At 35.3% G+C, this 18,501-nt stretch overlaps 1 protein-coding gene across 3 annotated transcripts in view; it reads left to right on the top strand.

The window, feature by feature from the left end:
* Zfpm2 (zinc finger protein, FOG family member 2) overlaps window positions 1-18,501 on the top strand; it is a 419,792-nt gene that overhangs the window by 200,502 nt on the left and 200,789 nt on the right. For all 3 annotated transcript variants that reach the window (XM_047561101.1, XM_047561111.1, XM_047561096.1), the window contains one exon: window positions 7,795-7,913. In XM_047561101.1, the coding sequence (XP_047417057.1) occupies window positions 7,795-7,913 (119 nt within the window). The remainder of the gene's footprint in view (window positions 1-7,794; window positions 7,914-18,501) is intronic.

The raw sequence follows: 18,501 nt of genomic DNA, 5'->3' as shown, positions 1-18,501 counted from the left end.
TCCCAAAACATAACCTCCCTCTGTTTCTCAAGATTTGGATCAGGAAATGGTATTAGGTCAGCCTGTTGTGACAAGGAGTGTTGTCTGGAAGGTCAGAGAGGGTTTCTGGCAGCAGAGAAGCACACTGTGCCAGGTTTCTGAGCAAGGAGTGTGGACTCCCCCTTCTCCTTCCAGCAGCTGAGAAGTCTCCAATGGCTGCAGCTCCTCCTTCCAATGACTTTTCCAAACATTTGCCAGAGCTAGTTACATTCCAGGTAAATATCTATCTTCCGATACCTATGATGGGCTTTTTTTCTTCCTGCTTCTTTGTTCATTTACATAGACCCTAGAGCAAAAGGCAAAATATGGCAATGTCTTTCTCCCAACCTTGAACATGGTCTCTCCATAGAATAAAATTTATTTTATGAATATGCAGATGATAGTTTTCCAGTTATTTCAGATTATGGTATTGTTTTTAAAAAGCACCCAGAATTTTCTACTCCATTACCAATAATATTGTGTCTCTACTACTTTTCTATCTTGGCGATGATATGGGCAGGTTTCAATGGACTTTGTGGTAGATAGAAAGAATACCTCAGAATTGATCCTTAAGGCCAGTCAGAATAATAACATAGAAGATTCCTAAGTTTGTAAATGCTATCAATATTTGGTTGCATACACATGTCAATTTGCTTCCTAAACAATGCTGTACACATTGATTCCTACGATTTCTTAGAAACTACAACCCAAGGGAGCATTTTACATTCTTGAGAAATGCACTGATTTAGGTTGCTCTAGGTTTTAGACAATTCCAGTGTCTTCTTGTAGAGTTTTTAGGTACTGAATGTATTGTGTGAAAAGGGAATGTTTCTATTTTGCCACCACCATTATGTTATCTTTTCCAGTGCAATTACAAGCTAATTCAGGGCTCTTTGTGTTAGACTAATAGCTTCTGATTCACTGCTGTCACCCAGTTCCTCTTCATGCTCTTTTAATACCATCTGCAGTGCCCTCAGCACTTACCTAGGGTGAGCATTTTTCTCTAAGTTGAGACTCATCTTTGGCAAATCATTAATGGAACATCAAAAAGATCCCATCTGTTAGAGTTACATATGGCTAAGATCAGAATTATCAAATATCTCATTTTTTTCTTTATTCTTTTTTTCTTTTTTTTCCCCTTTCTTATCCACACAATAAATGTAGTTGTCAGCAGGATAAGTTCATGCGCCGGATAAGGTCACAATTTCATTTAGTGACAACTTCCAACAGTAGGAACTTACAAGGTTCGATTTATTAAAGAGTCAGAAGGGATAAGATCACTGCTTGGCCAGCCTGATTTATCAGGGTTTGACTGGAGTACTTGAATAGGAAATGTCGTATTTCAAGTTTATGTTCAAAACTAGTTTAGTGTGTGTTGTGACTGTATGACTCAAAAACTGAGAAGGAAAATTAGAAAAGGTATCCCTAAAAGGCAATTTGTAGCCACCAATGAAGAACCATCATTTACTAAGCCAAGCCATGCTAAGAGATGGATCAATATAGCGTAAAAGAAATGGTGCCATTTGTCTTAAAATGCAGATGAAACATGCTGTTATAAATGCCTGAGGAAATTCAGTGACAAGACTGTGGTTTGGCTGTGCAGATAATCAGCAGTGAAATGATCTAACCCTCTCATGTATCTGGCAGGCAGCTGTCAAATGGTTAAACCATAAAATAGCATGAGCTCTGCCATACTTTCACCACCTTGGCTGACTTTGAAAATGTTTTGAGACTTTTAGAATCTTTGAGCGCTTTTTGAACTCAGCATGACTTCAGGGCTGTCCATGTTTGATACCATGATGTATAATGTTTTCCAACCATGAAGAAAATATAAATATGGGTTCTGACGCTGTAGCCTTCTGCTATAGTAAGGCCTGATAAATATTATGAGCCAATTCATGTGGTCTGCTTTGAAATTTGGTTATATATTTAAAACCAAGTTTAAGCCAATCCAGAATTTATTTTCAGCAAATAAATCTTCTGTCATCTCATTTACTTGAAACCATGTCCTTCTATGAAATCTGTGCCTAGAGTTAAGAGGATATGTTCTGTAAATACCATATATGTTTATATCTTCAACTTAATGCTAATTCAGTTGAAGCATGATTGCTGATAACTTTATTTAAAAGGCCCACATCTTGTCTGTTCCCCTTTGGTGTGCTTCTCTTTTCATCTACATTGCTTTCTAAAGAGCCATCGAAAGACTTCTATTAAAACGAGACAAAACAATGTCTTGATAGCTCTTTCTTTGAAAAAGATTTGAGGACATCTCTAGTGACTTCAGATATTTTTTTTAAGTAGTGAATTTATTTATTTAGACCAAAACTGGATTGATATGTTTAAAGCTGAGGGATATTTGGTAGTGATTTTACTTAGGGCAGTTTTTTTTTTTTTTTTTTTTTTTTTAAGTGAAGCTATCATAAGTCTTTGAGTAATCACAGACTTTTAAAAGTATGCATTATCAAGAAGATAAGGGAAACAGCCCTTAGCACTAACAATATTATCTTTTACCAAAATTGATTAGTCCATCCTATGTGTCTCAAATATTTTCTGTAAACTTAACCAGTATGTTAAAAAATAGGGCTTCTTTTTGAAGGATAGCAATAGAAATGTGAACTGGACAGAGAAGAGAAACTTTTATTTTTCTATCTGTTCCATTATTTCACAGTTGAGATACTGTATGTAAGTATGGTAGAAGCTGAGCAAATAATGAATGATTTCTCTAATACAAAGAGAAGACACATTAAGACAACCTTCTTTTGATTTTAGAATCAACTTTAACATTCTTAACATTGAGGTACATGATATTACAAAAATCTTTATCTAATTAATTGTATGCAACTTGTATTTTGCAAATAATGCACATCAAAAACTATATTATTTAAGCAGATAAACAAAAATAACACATATACACATAGATCTAGATATTTATAATCCTGTTGAGGTAGATTAAGTTATTCAGGGACACCCTTAGGGAATAATTAAATGTGAAACTGTCTGGTACTGGGCTGTAAATGCAGTGGGACATGAGGGAAGAATTCAGCGTGTTCTTGAGTTCACAGCTGCTTCATGAAGAAGAACAGTTTGGGCTTAATCTTCCAACTTTAATACAATCTCTTAAGGCAGGCAGAAAGATGGTGTGTATGCTAGGTAGCAAGAACAATTCTCAGAAAATTGTGGGAGCTGAACTGGAGACAAGGAAGAAGGCACGGTGAAGAAGATTTTCCTGATTGGGGGAAGAACACATTCTTGAGTGGAGTAGGACCCAAAAGTCAGGCAGACACTGTGGAGCAACCTTATGGTGGGATTAAAATTCAAGGACACAGGTTCCCAGTTGAGATGTCCAAAGGGAGCTAGGGCAGGAACTCATTCAAATAGGTGACAAGCTGAGAGTGAAGTTTTAATAAGTTTATCCTGGTGGGGATTTGAAAACTGAATTGGGCCTGGAGTGAACTGCAACTAGTTGGTCATTTAAGTGTGAGTTGATAAAAACCTGGGAAATGTTGATAAGAAAGTTGAAGCTAGAAGATGCTGGTAAGTCCAAGTATGGGGAGTGATTTGGATAGAGGTGACAAGGAAGGAATGTGAACACAGACACTGGTGAACAATTGGATATGATGATGAAAGTATGTGTGTGTTTGCTTTGCTGCAATTTATTTTTGGTGAATTAGTAAATATTTATTAGGTACTTTGCATGTGTTATCTGATTTTATCTTCACAGCAACCATTGGAGAATGATTTCATAATTCCTTTTTTGTATGCAAGAAGTGAAGTTCAAAGAGTTAAGTAACTTGCTTTGTATCACCTGGCTTAGTTCAGTTACTCTTCTCCCATTCAGTTTGGAACCCATCCCAGGCTGTGTTCTGGCCTCCCATTCTAGAAAATCCCTTTCACTTCAGGAACCTACAAAGGCCATCTCATCTCTAGTTCTTTTATTACCTTCATCAATTTCCAGAATCCTTGAGTAATGCCTCTTCTTTCACATTTTCAGTCAGTCCCTTGATTGCCCAAGGGTAGGTACACGGGCACTGACCTCAGCCCCTAACATTCAAATCATTACTAAGTTCTGTGACTTCAACTCTGCAAGCCATATGAATTCCCTTTCTATCACTGTGTTCTACCTCTAGGCTTATTTTGTTTGTTGCTTTATTCCTGGGCCTAACTCACTGTCTAGTTCTTCTTAGATACCAAATACAGATTTGTGGAATAAATAAATGAGTGAAAGGAGGCATAAAGGAATGGCAAACAATCAAGGTGAGAATTGGAACTTTGCCCTCTGATTTCAAAATGTCTGATCATTTCAGTCAAGCATACATTTTATGAAAAGCTGATCCTGGACATGGGACTCACCAGTCCAGTGCTCTTTCCGTCTCTTGTAATGTATCACATCTTGCAAAAGAAAATCAGGTTAATATGCGTGTCAGAGTTGGAAAAGGGCTTACCAAGTAGCCAGCGAGTAGAGACCCCTCTTCTAACTATGGCAGACCAGAACTTAGAACAGATGTAGCTTATTAAATTTATTTAAGGACATTAAACACCTTCTCACTTTTAGAGCAATGATGTTTCCACTATTTCATGACACTGATTAATCCTCAAAAAAATTTAAATTATCAGACTCTTAAGCAACATATAAGTTAGATATAACTTCCATTTATACAATAGTGTACTTCTCTTGCTGTAATTAACCTATTCAGTCTTAATACTGCATACATGTTAATTATTTGCACTATGCTTGTGGTTTTTCTCTAAACACCGATGTGAATAAATGAATTTTTAAAAATCATTTCAGCAACAGAAAAGATTTCCCCAAACCTCAATGTAGCTTCTTGGTAAGTAAGAAAGGAGAATGCGCTTTGCTGACTTGTCTAAATAAAGTTGGGAGGATGAACTGATGACTTGGGCAATTACTGGACTTTGTGTTGGGGTCATCTTTAATTGCTCATAAAAGAATTTTTGGTCTGTTTAAAATTTTAACACGTAGTCAGAGACATCTCAAGAACTTTGGAGATATTTGATTATCACTATATGATCTGCTCTACATTTGTAGTTCTTAATCCATTAAAAGGCAGACCTACTTGTAAATCCACGGGTCTAGATAAGAAGTCACTGACTGAGTATGAACCCTTTACAAATGAAATATGGCAGTAGAAGACAGAAGGGAAGAGTTGCTTTTTCAAAGGGTTTTCAGATATTCTCACAATTTCTCTGGTAGCATTTAAATTGTGACATGACTGAGGTTTTTTATGTGTAAAAACAAGCAAATTATTTAGGCATCATCTTTATGCACAAAAAATATTCTTAAGTAGAATTTAGCTGAGGGATTGAAATATCTTTCATTTTTAAATCACAAATTATAAAGAAATGTTCAAATGTAAACATGGTTGAAAAAATAGAACTCCTATCTGACAGAAATTAGGCAGTTTGTTTTCAATTAGAAAACTCATCTTAAAAAGTTTAAATGACATTATTGCACATGATCATGCATACGTTTAGAAACATCTTCCCACTGATTTCTTTTTGACATAGTAGATTGTTAACTATGCTCTGCCTTTAAGGAAGTTTCTATACAAGGCTGTGGATTCCACTCCATTAATGAAAAAGATTGCACAAGGGTGAAAAACACTTTCAGAAGAAAATCTCAGAAATGGGTTAGACCACAGAACAAAAATAAATTATTATAATTTCAGATTCTCTGGACTCTGAATAAGCTTTGTTGTTTGATACTTGAGCATTAATATACTATTTACTGTAAAACTGTCTTTTAGAAGCCTGGACCTGTTGAATTTTTCAGGATTTAATTTCCTCACTACTGATCATCATTTTGTGTGTGTGTGTGTGTGTGTGTGTGTGTGTGTGTGTGTGTGTATGTGTGTGTGTTCAATTTCTGGGGATTTAACCCAAGAATACTTTTCAGAGTCTTGCTAAATTGCATAGGATGACCTTGACCTTGCGATCCTGCTGCCTCAGCCTCCTGAGTGACTGGGATTTTAGGTGTGCACCACCATGCCAGGCTCTCACTGCTGATCATCTTTAGTGGCTGAGATAGATACCAGAATGAAAAACGTTGATGAGTGTGTATCTGTTAGTTGAGTTCTTTCATTTTCAGTATAGTTGTCAAGTGGTAGAGGAAGGAATCCTGAGAAGAATGGAGTATCGTTCTTAAAGGTCAATTTTTGACTATGAACATGAAATTGTTCTGAGCATTGCTTCTTCATTGTCTAGGAAGAAAATTTATATTTCGTAATGGAAACAGTTTTACCATTGTACAATATATTAGCTGATTATAGTTTGAGTACTTTGCTTTTGGCTTTCAGGATAAGCAATAATATAAACATGAAAAGTTATGTCTGGTATTTTGATTATTAAAATAGTAACAAATGGAGAGCAATAAAGAAGAAATATTTGAACTCAAATTGATGATGTTGCCTTTAAAAACATCAAGACTGAATCTACATGCTGGAAGATAGCGCTTGGCTTAAGAAGTCAGAGCAACAATTTCATAATATGTACCTATCATGACTTATGTATCACTCAGAAAATGCAGTTACTTAGTGCATTCTATTCCATTTCAGATTTCCTCCATTTTCATTTATGTTTCTTCCTACTTGATTCTTTCCCAGTCCTATGTCTGCTGAGAAAAATACCATTAAAAAACAACAAACTAGAGGGTGGGAGTTGTAGCTCAGTGGTAGAGCGCTTCCCTAGCATGTGTAGAGGCACTGGGTTCGATTCTGACCACCACAGGTAAATAAAATAAAGATCCACTGACAAGTTAAGAAAATTTTTTAAAAAGTAGATGACATTTTTAAATATAAAACTTTTTGTATGGTAAATAACACAGCAATATTGTCAGGGTAGAAGTATCATTGATTTAATTATTTAAAGAGAAACTACAATTCCTGATTGAGATTTTGTTTGTTTGTTTGTTTGTTTCAAATCATGTTTAGGCTGATGGCCATTGTTTGAAGTTTTGGTGCCCTCTTTTTTTTTTTTTTTAATTCTGTATGTTACTGTAGCAAGCTTTTAATCAATTTCTACTTTATTCAGTTGTTTATGTTGTCTTTATTTCTTGGTTCTCTTTAATGATTCCAAAATATTACTCTGGAGGAAATGAAAGGAAGAAAACAGTCCTAAACTGAGGATTCCTTAAGTGTTTTTGTCCAAACCCTTTTAATAACATAAAACCCTACTCAAAATATTAAACACAGAAAAGTAACAATTTTGTCTAAACATTTTTATTTGAAAAGCAAGTGTTGCTACTTGTTGTGCATGTAGCTATTTTATACACAGAAATTGTACTAATTTAAAAAAATTATCAAGTCCTTTTAAATACCTCTAGATATTGTTCTCCAAGAGTCTTGAATAAATGTAAGAATGTTAACCCTGTTTTGGCATTGGACCAGTACTTTTTTGAAGAAGTATTATCAAAGTTCTTAAAGACTCAAGTTCATGGGCTGGGGATATAGCTCAGTTGGTAGAGTGCTTGCCTTGCAAGCACAAGGCCCTATGTTCAATCCCAGCACCGCCAAAAAAAAAAAAGACTCTACTTTAGTAAATAATATGTAAAAATGTGCAAGAAAGAAGTTGGACTAAAATTGTATATACTTATAAGGACAAGTTTTATTTTTGTCTCAGGATTAACAAGATCAGTTGTTTTTTAGACAAGCATAATTGATTCTCTAGAATATTGTACATGTAAAGCAAACACAAAAAGAGGTGGCTGTTGTTGAGGCACAAATTCAAGTGTTTTAAACACTTTTATTTTCCTTGTTGCAGGAGAGCTGGAGGTGTTTCAGAAAGATGGGGAACGAAAAATTCAGAGTCGGCAGCAACTTCCTGTGGGAACAACCTGGGGGCCATTTGCTGGGAAGATGGACTTGAATAATAATTCTTTGGTATGTGAATGTTCTGAGATGGCTTGACTCAGTATTTTGTCATAGCTCAGAAATTATCTCTGCTTACTTCCCATTGAAATCACTAAAAATAAGTTTGTTTTTTGCTGTTTTCTTGCACTGCAAAACTTGGATATTTTCCAAGTGGTTCGTCTGACAGTAATATACACAGAATTTAGAAGGGAAACAGGTTACTCATATTAAATGGTTGGTTAGTAAGGTAATTTATAAGCTTATTGCTTTATCTACTTAGCCAGACTAGACTGTTCACATTTAATAATATGTACAATTGCTTTTATTTTTAAGATGACACAAATTAATTTTCATACATTATAGGTTTACATGAAGAATAAGGAATGAACAACTTTGTTATTCCTTGGTAATACTGTTTGTATCTCTGAAAGCAAGAAGAGTGATTAGCATTATAATTTTTATTGCTAACTTTTTTGTAAAAGTTCTGAGATCAGAATGATAATTGATTAATTAGATGCTTTAAAGGGTAATGGAAAAGTGGATTATTTGGTTCCATTTAAACTTTATTTTTCAGTTTAATACACATTTCCTATTGCCGTCATAAGAACTTACCATAAACGTGAATTAAAACCATACAAGTTTATTATCTTGTAGTTCTGAAGTTCAGAAGTTCAAAATGGGTCTTACTGGGCAAATATCAAGGTGTTTGCAGGGCTTTGTTCCCTTCTGGAGGCTCTAGGAAAGAATCTGTTTTCTTTGCTTTTCCAGATTCTCAAGGCTATCTGTGACCCTGGGCTCATGGCCTGCTTCCATCTTCAAAGCCAGCAATGGCTAGTTGAGTTTTTCTTATATCCACTTTATAACCCTGATTCTTCTGCCTTCCTCCGCCACATTTAATGACACTTATGATTATGCTGGATTCACCTGGGTAACCTAGGCTCATTTCTCTATTTTAAGGGTAATCTTTAGCATTTGTTATTCTGTTTGCTTCTTTCATTTCTCTTTGCCATGCAACATTCCCAAATTCCCAAGATTAGGATGTGGTTGTCTTTGAGGGGATACTGCCTACCACATGGGACAAAATAATTCTGATATCTGACAATCTCTCCTACAGGTGTTAAAAATTGGGAAGAATGTTCTGTATATTTGTTCTGATGAAAGTCTTTCTCTCTGGATACCATTTATGTAGGAGGAACCTTGTTGATGTTAAATGACCCAGTCTATGCTGTGGAGACATAAAAACTCCCAGAGGGCTTTGACAGATGTACTGAGACAGCAGCACTGCATTCTTTCAATTAATTACATGAAAGAAATTCCTTCTTTAAGTTATTACATGAAAGAAGCAGATACCTGCTGATCTCTGTTTATTCATTGCCAAATGGCTATGACAGAGGCTGTTGGTCCAACTAAAAGTAATGATTGGAATAAATAAGAAATATTTACACCACTCACCTTTTAAATAATATTTGAGATTCTAAGGGTATGTTTCTTACATCCTAAGTCCATATGTTTGTCTATAAAATGACAAAAGAGTTTACATATATAAGAGAATCAAACAAGTTGACATTATATCATAGTCCAGTCTAAATATGTAATAATCTGAGCAATTTATTCTAGGTGGTCTAGTGCAGTTCTTGGGGTTTGAGATGTGGCCACACAAACACAGCACACCTCAGTTGGTCCAGTTCTGTGAAGGGACTGTTCCATTGACTCCTTTCAGAGAGTGATGTTAATTATATTGATTTATCAAGCTAATGAATGATGAGAGAGGCAAGAGGAAGTTTTGTGAGCATCAAAGGTGGAGTGAAACCACTGAATGTGGTTGGGTCTGTTTGTTCTCTAGCATTGCTTAAAAGATGTTTTATACAGTCAAATATTTATCTTATTTATTACTGTACATGAGACACCAACACAAGTTGTTTCTCTGATATTTCTTCAAAAGTGTACTACAGCCATTGAACTGTTACCTATATTTAACAGATGATCAATCTTTTCCCATTTACTGTGCAAAAATAATGTCTACATTAAAATGCAACTTTTGATCAATCTTTCTATCATTATGCATTTATAGGGTAATATTTTATGATATTTTTACTACATTTTAAATTGTAATATATGAACCATAAACTGAATTTTTCATTAAAATTATTTCCTAGATAATCATTTTGTGATTTTAATACTCATAAATTACTCTAAAACAATTTTATACCATATTTAACATTTTTTAAAATAATTCAGTTTATATTCATGAAATTTTCAGGATTTTTGATACCATTTAAAGCATATGAATACTTTTTACAGTATTGAAAAGCAGTAGCAGATAAAAATTCTTTAGAGAAAACAACCTCTTAACAGCCCAATTTTATTTATTTTTGTTTTATTTTAGGGTTTAAATATCTAATTGCATTATATACTTAAAAGATAGCATGTTTCAACTATAGGACTTAGTTACTTCATTAAGATAAATTTTTAAAACATTTTTCTTTTGAAACAATGTTCTCTTCCAGAATTGACTTCTGATTTCATGTCATTTAATACTACTCTTATTGCTCATGGTGATTATTGTACAGCATTGTCTAATGTATATTACATTCCTATTCATTTTTAGAGATTCTATGAAGAATTGGAAATAGATTTGCTCCTCTAACCCTCCAAACAACGTTGTAAATTTGGTTCCATTTCACAAATGGGAAGTTAAACACTCTGACTTTTGATCTGAGAATCTCCATTATTAGAGGACTATGCCATGCTGCCTTTTCAGTATAACAGCTATACCATGATTTAAACATTAAATTATGTTTGACCTTGACTTTGTTTACATGAATTCTAAATTTATAAAAATCTCTGGGAGAAAATATTCAATTATTAGAGGGTTTACTATTATTATTTATTTTATTTGGGCAAAATATTTGTTATTTGTTATGGTACTTAGTCTACTTGAAAAATTAGGAGTTAATTGAAACACTTCTGTAATTCTATTACCTCTATAGAATTTTGACATTATATAATATGTGTTTTATATCATAAAGATAATTTTTCCTTATAATATATACCTTCTAACCCTCTTTATGCGATCTCAAATCAAATTTGGATTAGAATGCTCTTTTAAATTGCTTATTTGCCAACTGATGTAATGTTACTCTGCTTAAACCCATGGTGTTGGCTCAGGAGATTCAGCACACTAATTAATCCAACATAGTAATTAATTGAGTCACCATGCCAGATGTCAAATCCTTTTTATATCTTTCAAGTCCCCATCTTGAAATGCATTAGCAATATGCCACCTTCTGCAGGAAGCCTTTGCAGACCAAGCATTTGGATGTATATAGAACATTTCAAGAAACATAGGCTATGTAGAAACACCAAACAAACTGATTTGACAAAAGGATATTCTTGGAATCCTATAACACACTGAATATAGAAATAGAGTGTCTTTATTGCACATTTTATCATCTTGGTAGATAATTCGTGCTTTCAAATTTTGATAATAATAGAAGGGTAGCATAGTAAATATATTCATTGGGCCAGTTATGGTCAAAGTATTTACATATTTTATATCTTATTTAGTTATTTTGCAGCTGAAGAGAAGATAACATTTATCTCTCTTATTACAGAGGAGGAAACTGCTACTTCAGGAAGTTAAGTAATTAGCCCAAGATCAACTCTGTTGGACTCCAAAATGCTTGCTGCAATCTTAGAAATGTTGTCTAAAATACAGGAATAATAATGATACTTAGCATGTAAGGGTTTTTTGAAAACTAAATGAGTTAGTATATCTGAATTATCAACACTAGACAATTACTAGTCAGTTATCTATACATGTATCCATTGAAATCTGACAAGATGAAGGCTCAAAAGACTCCAAAACTAAATAAGGAATGCTGTAGGTCTTGGTGTTTGGAGATTTTCTTCCATTCCTAAATTTGGTCATTTGCCAAAGGCTCTGTATTAGGATTCTTCAGAGGCATAAAACCAACAGGATGTGTGTGAATATAGAAGAGATTTATTAGAAGACTTGGCCTATGCAATTATGAGGGCTAATGAGCCCAAAGTCTGCAGTATGTGCTGGCAAGTTGGATGCCCAGGAGAGCCGTGGTGTTATTGAAGTCTGAGACTCTCTGTTGGAGAACTTCCACTTTCTTGCAGAAGCCAATGGACTTATTTTATGCAGGCCTTCAACTTACTGGATGAGGCCCACTCGCTTTAGGCTTTACCTGAACTTCACTAATTTAAACGTTAATTTGATTCAAAAACACCTCTGAATTGACACATAAATTAACAATCGCAGGCTCCAAAGTGCTAGGTAACTTGTAATTTTCAGTTTTTCAAGTTATGGCCTTATATTCCTGAAAGAATTGTTGGCCAGTTAGTAAAACCTCTTTCCAACATCCTACTTCAGTGTGGAGGAATAACTTACTGTAAATGCTATTGTGGTGTCATAAACTTGATGTTTTGGAAAATCCTGTGATCTTATTCATTGAGAAAATCAAAGGACTACTAACAAAGAACTTTTAAAAACCACTTCAAGTTCTGATCAATATCTGCCTTGAAGGTATAGAGGTTCTACACTTATATGCTATGCATTTGAAGGTTTCCCATATTCTCCCAAGGACAAAGATCCTTGTAAAACTAAGTCTCATCATCACATGGAAGTACCTAGTTACTAGCAAACAACAATGATTATTTGAAAGGTTGGTGTCTGGAATTTAACTGGCATTTGCCCTGTCTTGCATTTCAATATGTCAACTGTGAGTAGTTAACTAGTCTGAGTGGATTTAGCAAACTGCTGGGATCATGCAGTGTGCATACTTAATTATATAGAACATAAATAGAAAGTCCCAGATTACTTACTACATAATAGTACACTCATCGTGACCTGTTAAATTCAACACATGAAACTTAATAGAGTAATCTCATTTAATTCTATTCAATCAGAATAGAGCCTTGTTTTAGTTTCCCATAGGGTGTTTGTGACATTGAATTCTACAAATAGGAAATCCACATATAAAGGGCTCTGTAGACATTTTATTGACCTAATAATGAAATAATGCATGTATTAAACTGCATCTTAAAAGTTTTTAACTTACTGTTATAGAAATGAGGATGAGGAAAGAATTAGAGATTCTCGATCCACATCATAATTATTACATGTCTCTATTTCTCCCCTTTCAGATTCACCTCTCTCAGTATTCATCTTCAACTTCATTCACTGCTAGAGTCTTCCAAGTTTCATGCTGTAACAAACATACCTTGACTCCCTAGCACTGCCTCTATAGCCAAAAGAACTTTACAGGGAACATTTGTGACTTTTCTTGCCTACCTGATAATATTTTCCAGTTTCAAAAGAAAATTGAATGCAAGCTGGGAAAGTTGGAAGCACAGGTGAATTCATGATCCCAGAGGTAATCTGTAACCACTGATGGACAGAAAATTGGTGGCATAAACCCCCTACTTCTTCACTTCTTGGTGAGAAAGTGAGAAATGTTCTACACTGTCTCCCACAGTTTGCCAGGGGAACTGAGCTCTGACTTAATAATGCATCTTCTATGGGCTTCTTTCTCTTTCATCCTCACTTCTATACTTCTACAATTTTCTGAGATCATTTCCCCAATAGACAAATTGAACTTGAATTGTCCTGGAGTGCTTCTGGGAAAACCATACAAAGACATCATCTAAAATTTAATAAGGAAGTAAATTTGAAAACAATACCCAAATTATTATTGAGATTCTGGAGGTATAATTTGTTTGGTGTTTACTGTTCAATTTTGGACCTTTACCACTGGCATGTAGTAAGTATTCAGTTAATGTTTTTTAAGTTAAAAATCTAATCAGTGGAATTTATTTATCAGGAACATTCTCAGAGCCCCCACCCATATCACCCCATCCCTACAAAGTCAATGATAGAATTTATAATTTTGCTGAAGCATGACTCTTGGTTGGATCTTAACTTTTTTTTTCATTGATGTTGACATTGTGACTATCTTCCTTCTTAATATTCATTTTAATCTGAGCTCAGGACTACCATACTTTCCTACTTCTCATATCTCTTTGGGTCTTGGTTCTTTTTAATTTAACTGTGCCTGTTTCCCCAAACACTTCTGGCCTTTCTTCTCTTTTCCCTCTGTTCCCAGTGCCTCAGGGAGCTTATCCACTTGCAAAGCTTCAACTGTTAATTTACAAATGACTTTTGAATTAAAAATATTTTTCTAACCTTGGCTTTTTACCCTTTCTCTAATATAGCACATTTCAACTCTTTTGCAAACCTTTCCTGCTTAATTCCTCTAACTCAGTGGTCACCAGGAGAGTTAATGACTGTCTCCATAGATGGTCCATCTATTTTCTCCCTGACTTCTAAGTTTCAGTAGCCTTTTGTTCAGAGCTCTGCATCCCCTTTCCTGCCTTTGCAGGGAGACCATTCAATCAGTTATCCCCATCATTTCTGCATTTCTGCCTCGCCTCTTGCATCTCAAATCATCTTCCAAGGTTCTTTTTTTATCACTTCAGAAACGATGAACCCTAACTCCGACTTTCTGAATATCTGTTCCCTTCTTCCTGTTTCTACTACCACTGCTGCAAGCCTCCATCAGAGATCCCTTGATTATTAGAGTTCTTCTAATTGTTCTTCTGCTTTACTTCTTGCAATTGTTTTCTTTACCCAGACCATAATATGTCCTAAATAATACTAGTCATTTAAATTTTGTACTTAAAATCAACCTAACGGGCACAGAGGAGCCCAAATTCGTTAATAAAACCTAAAAAGGTCTTCCAGATACTCACCGTCATAGCTTTTATGCATTTCCCAGTGTCTGTGTAGTCTTCCATCAGCCTGAACCATCTGTGGTTCTCAAAGGCCACTCTTTTCTCCTATCTCTGCCATCTCTGCTATTCCATGATCCTGGACAGCCATATGTTTCTCCTCCTGCTCCTCTTAATCAGTAATTCCAACTCTTTCTTAATGACCTGCTCAAGGTCACCTCCAAAGGAGACCTTCCCTATAGCCTTCAGTCTGGGACAGATAACACTCCTGAAGTGTTTCTCTCATGCTCTGGGTTTACTAGGCCTGGGTCACTGAGCACATAATTGTGAGTTCTTGTTTTTATGCCTATCTGCCCTGCAGACAGCATGCTTCTTGCCTTTTATCTTTATAGTCTTCCTACCTAGAACACTACCTAGTTTATTGTAGAGCTCAAAAAACAACTTTTAAGGAGTTAAGTAGTTCTTTCTTTTCATTTTGTTCCCCTCCAGCAGCAGGGAATGATGTGTGCCTCTCCTCATTCAGGACCCCCACATCTTCCCTGAGACTTTACCTTCATTTCTTTATCTACTGTGATCTTGCTTATATGCCCAATATTGCAGTACAATTAGCCCAGTGCTATCTTGTGCCACTTTTATTTATCTATATACTTATGTTTTATGTTAATTTCATTTAAGTGAAAGGTTCAGTAGGGCAGGATAACTACATCTATTTCTTTAGTTTTTACCCAGTAAAGTGATATGCCTATGATGGTTTCTTGATTAAATATTGACTAATCTCAGTGTAAGATTTGCAACCCTTGGAGGCAGCTAGGGAGCACAGGGTGTTGGGTCATTGAGATGATTATGATTTGTTTACCAGAGTCAGTCTTAGATCCCTCACTATGACATGGGTGAAGGCCAAGAAGGTGTTCTGCTCTACCATGCTTTCTGTGAAGTCTCATATAGCCTCACACTTTCCAGTGACAAACCATCTGGGAAATTCCATCTGTCTCTGCTTGGAAACTGAGGTGGCAGTCGCCCACTGTGAGCAATTTTCTATTAACTTCTTGGATAAGATCAGTCAGATTTATACTGAATTGATGGGAGCCGTAAGAGCAGGGTTGTTCCAAGAGAAGACAAATGTACTGATTCCTCTAATTGGGCTTAAGCCAGTTTCATTCACGGATGCCCTTAGGTTCTAGTAGTGCAAGGGACTTATAACCTTTTTAATTGTACCCTGTTCCTCTTGGGAAACGTTGGTGAAATACATTATTGATGGAGGTTGTAGATTTGTCCCTCAGGGAGGGCAACATGCTGGCTTCTCTTATACTCGGCTATGTGGAGAGTTAATGGAAACTGAGTGGACAGGGAAGCTGCTCAGAGAAGTCATGAAGGCAAGACATTTAATACATTAGAGCCTTGGGAAATGATGCCTCAGCTTGGTTTCTAGAATTCGAGTAGGATTTGTTGCTGCTGCTGTTGTTTGTGGAGGGGATGTGGGTTGTGCTTAGGATGAGGGGAGAAGTTAGCATGGAGGCCCGAGCAATCAAAGACATCCTGTAGAATGTGAGTCTGAAAGGAAGAAATCAACATCAAAGAATTATTTCACAATTCAGAACTGTAGAAGTAAATCAAGGAGGTCAACTGCATATTAATGTGAAGGAACTGGAAATATTATAATAAAGGCAGAGTTAAGATGTTGACAGTGGATGGAATTAGATTGTCATCAGGGACAATAAGGTGAACTGAAAACAAATCATGCCTTTTCTGATAATTATTAAGTGCCTCCAAAATGCATTTTGTATATGTAGCTAATCTGCTTACTTCCATCTCCCTTTGAATTAACTTTTTCTCCTGAAAAAGTGGAGTCTTTCCAGGTTTTGCACATTTTGACTTGGATTTGAAAGTTAAGAACCCAAAGATATGATTTCTTGCCATGTATAGCAAGTTTTACTTATGGGCCTAACATTTCTTCTGTATCTAAAATTTTAACATTTTTGCCTTTGGATTTTCAAATGTGGCTAACCCTATTTATCTATCCTTTGGCCAAATCTGAATTTTAAAAAGGCATCTTTTTTTTTTTTTTTTTTTCCATGTGAGATCATTCAGCATTCTCTTTTTCTAGAACCCTGAGGAGAACTTTTATTGAAGATAATCTTATGGAATTATTAAAGTAAATATCAGTGTTATGCTGTCAATTAATGTCTATAAGGATGAGTTCTTCATATCATCATAATGCAATCAAAACTGCTTTACTCAGAGTATGTGTCTAAACTTGTGACTAATGAATAGCACTAAGTTACCCAAAGAGTATAGACATGAAGGACAAAATCTTCATATTGTTTTATGTTAGAAGCTGTCATTGTTTGCATCTCTTTTTTCATGTGTCAGCGTCCCTTAGATGAATTTTCTTCATTTGGGTCCCACTGCCACTGTCCTTTCCCTCCACTTGCCAGTAGCACTCAGCTTGAAGGTCTGGGGTGGGAGGAACAGATACATAGAGACCTGGCCTCCTAAAGGGAATCTATCATCATTTTAGGCAGTGAGGATGTGGTTTTCAAAGCACACTCTATGGTTTTCATAAATTATAGAATACAAAGCTTAAAATATTTTTGCTGAAGGGGAAGTTAAAAATGAGGGGGCATTGTGAGGAATGGTTGTTTGAAAAGTTGATCAGAACTGTCTTCTGTCATTTGCTGTTATAGCAGGCATGTCTTTTTTAAGTCTTTCTACTTGACTTTTTGTAAAAATTACCATTTTACAACTATTTTAAAACAGTTAGTTGGGCATTGTGCATTTACCTGTTATCTGCATGGTTGTGATATATATCATTCTACTATAATGAGGATTTAGCAGCAATCTCAGCTCAGCATGATAATTAATACATTCAGTAACCTGTAGATGATAACTGTGAGAAAGTGGATGTAGATATCATTTTGTATTCCTTTAGTTTGGTCTTAAAATCCAAACTACCTAGGAATAATTCTGTCAAACTCTCATAACATATTGGACTTGTTTTTTATATTATCAGAGGGCAATTCCAGGATGGCATTAATCAAGTATCATAATTTAGCTGAAGCTTTCAGTTGGTACTGATTATTCTTGTTATCCTAAGATGTTTTCCTGGTATAAGCAAGTTTGTGACCCTGTCCAAACCATATAAAGCTCTGTGTTAATGCTGCTTGATGGTCTGGAGGCAAGCATTCTTGCATATATTTCTAATAAGAGAAAAATAAAATAATATTAGTTATATATTTTGGGAAATTATTTGAAAAATTCTCTTTCAGAGATCATCATATTTTATTTGCTAATTAAAGTTTTGAACTTAATGTTATTATTCATTTATTCTTACTTTAGTTTTTTACATAAAAACTCTGTGTTTTTTTGATTCTAATAATTTGTGTATCTTTTATGCCATTTTACTATATTTCATATCATTTTCCCTTTTAAAGGTTGGGAAGCCAGGACTAAGCATAGGATTATGTTTACTGGTCTGTGGTTTTTATCATACTCTTTGTTCTCAAGTTGTGAGTATCAGAAGCATGAGCATAGTTTATCTAGGTATCCTCAGCATAGTGTCTCTCACAAGACTTCAGTCAAGGTCAGAGCTGGTTCTTTGTGTCATCTGAAGGCTCAACTAGTGGAGGATCTGTTTACAATCTTGCTCAAATGGCTTATTCCTGTCTCAGTGGACTTCTCCATAGTGCTTCTCACAACATGGCAGCTGGCAACCTTGAGCAAGAGAGTGAACAGGAGAGTGAGCCAAAGATAGAAGCCACAGTATTTTAAAACCCAATCTTGGATATGGCATCTCATCACTTTTGCTGACTTCTTTTCAGTAGGTCTAGCCCACACCAAAGGGAAGGGAATTAAACTAGAGCTT

This window comes from Sciurus carolinensis, chromosome 1, assembly GCF_902686445.1.
Source record: "Sciurus carolinensis chromosome 1, mSciCar1.2, whole genome shotgun sequence".
Lineage (NCBI taxonomy): Eukaryota > Metazoa > Chordata > Mammalia > Rodentia > Sciuridae > Sciurus > Sciurus carolinensis.
The sequence above is the reverse complement of the archived record's forward strand: the minus strand, read 5'-3'. Positions and strand labels throughout refer to the sequence as shown.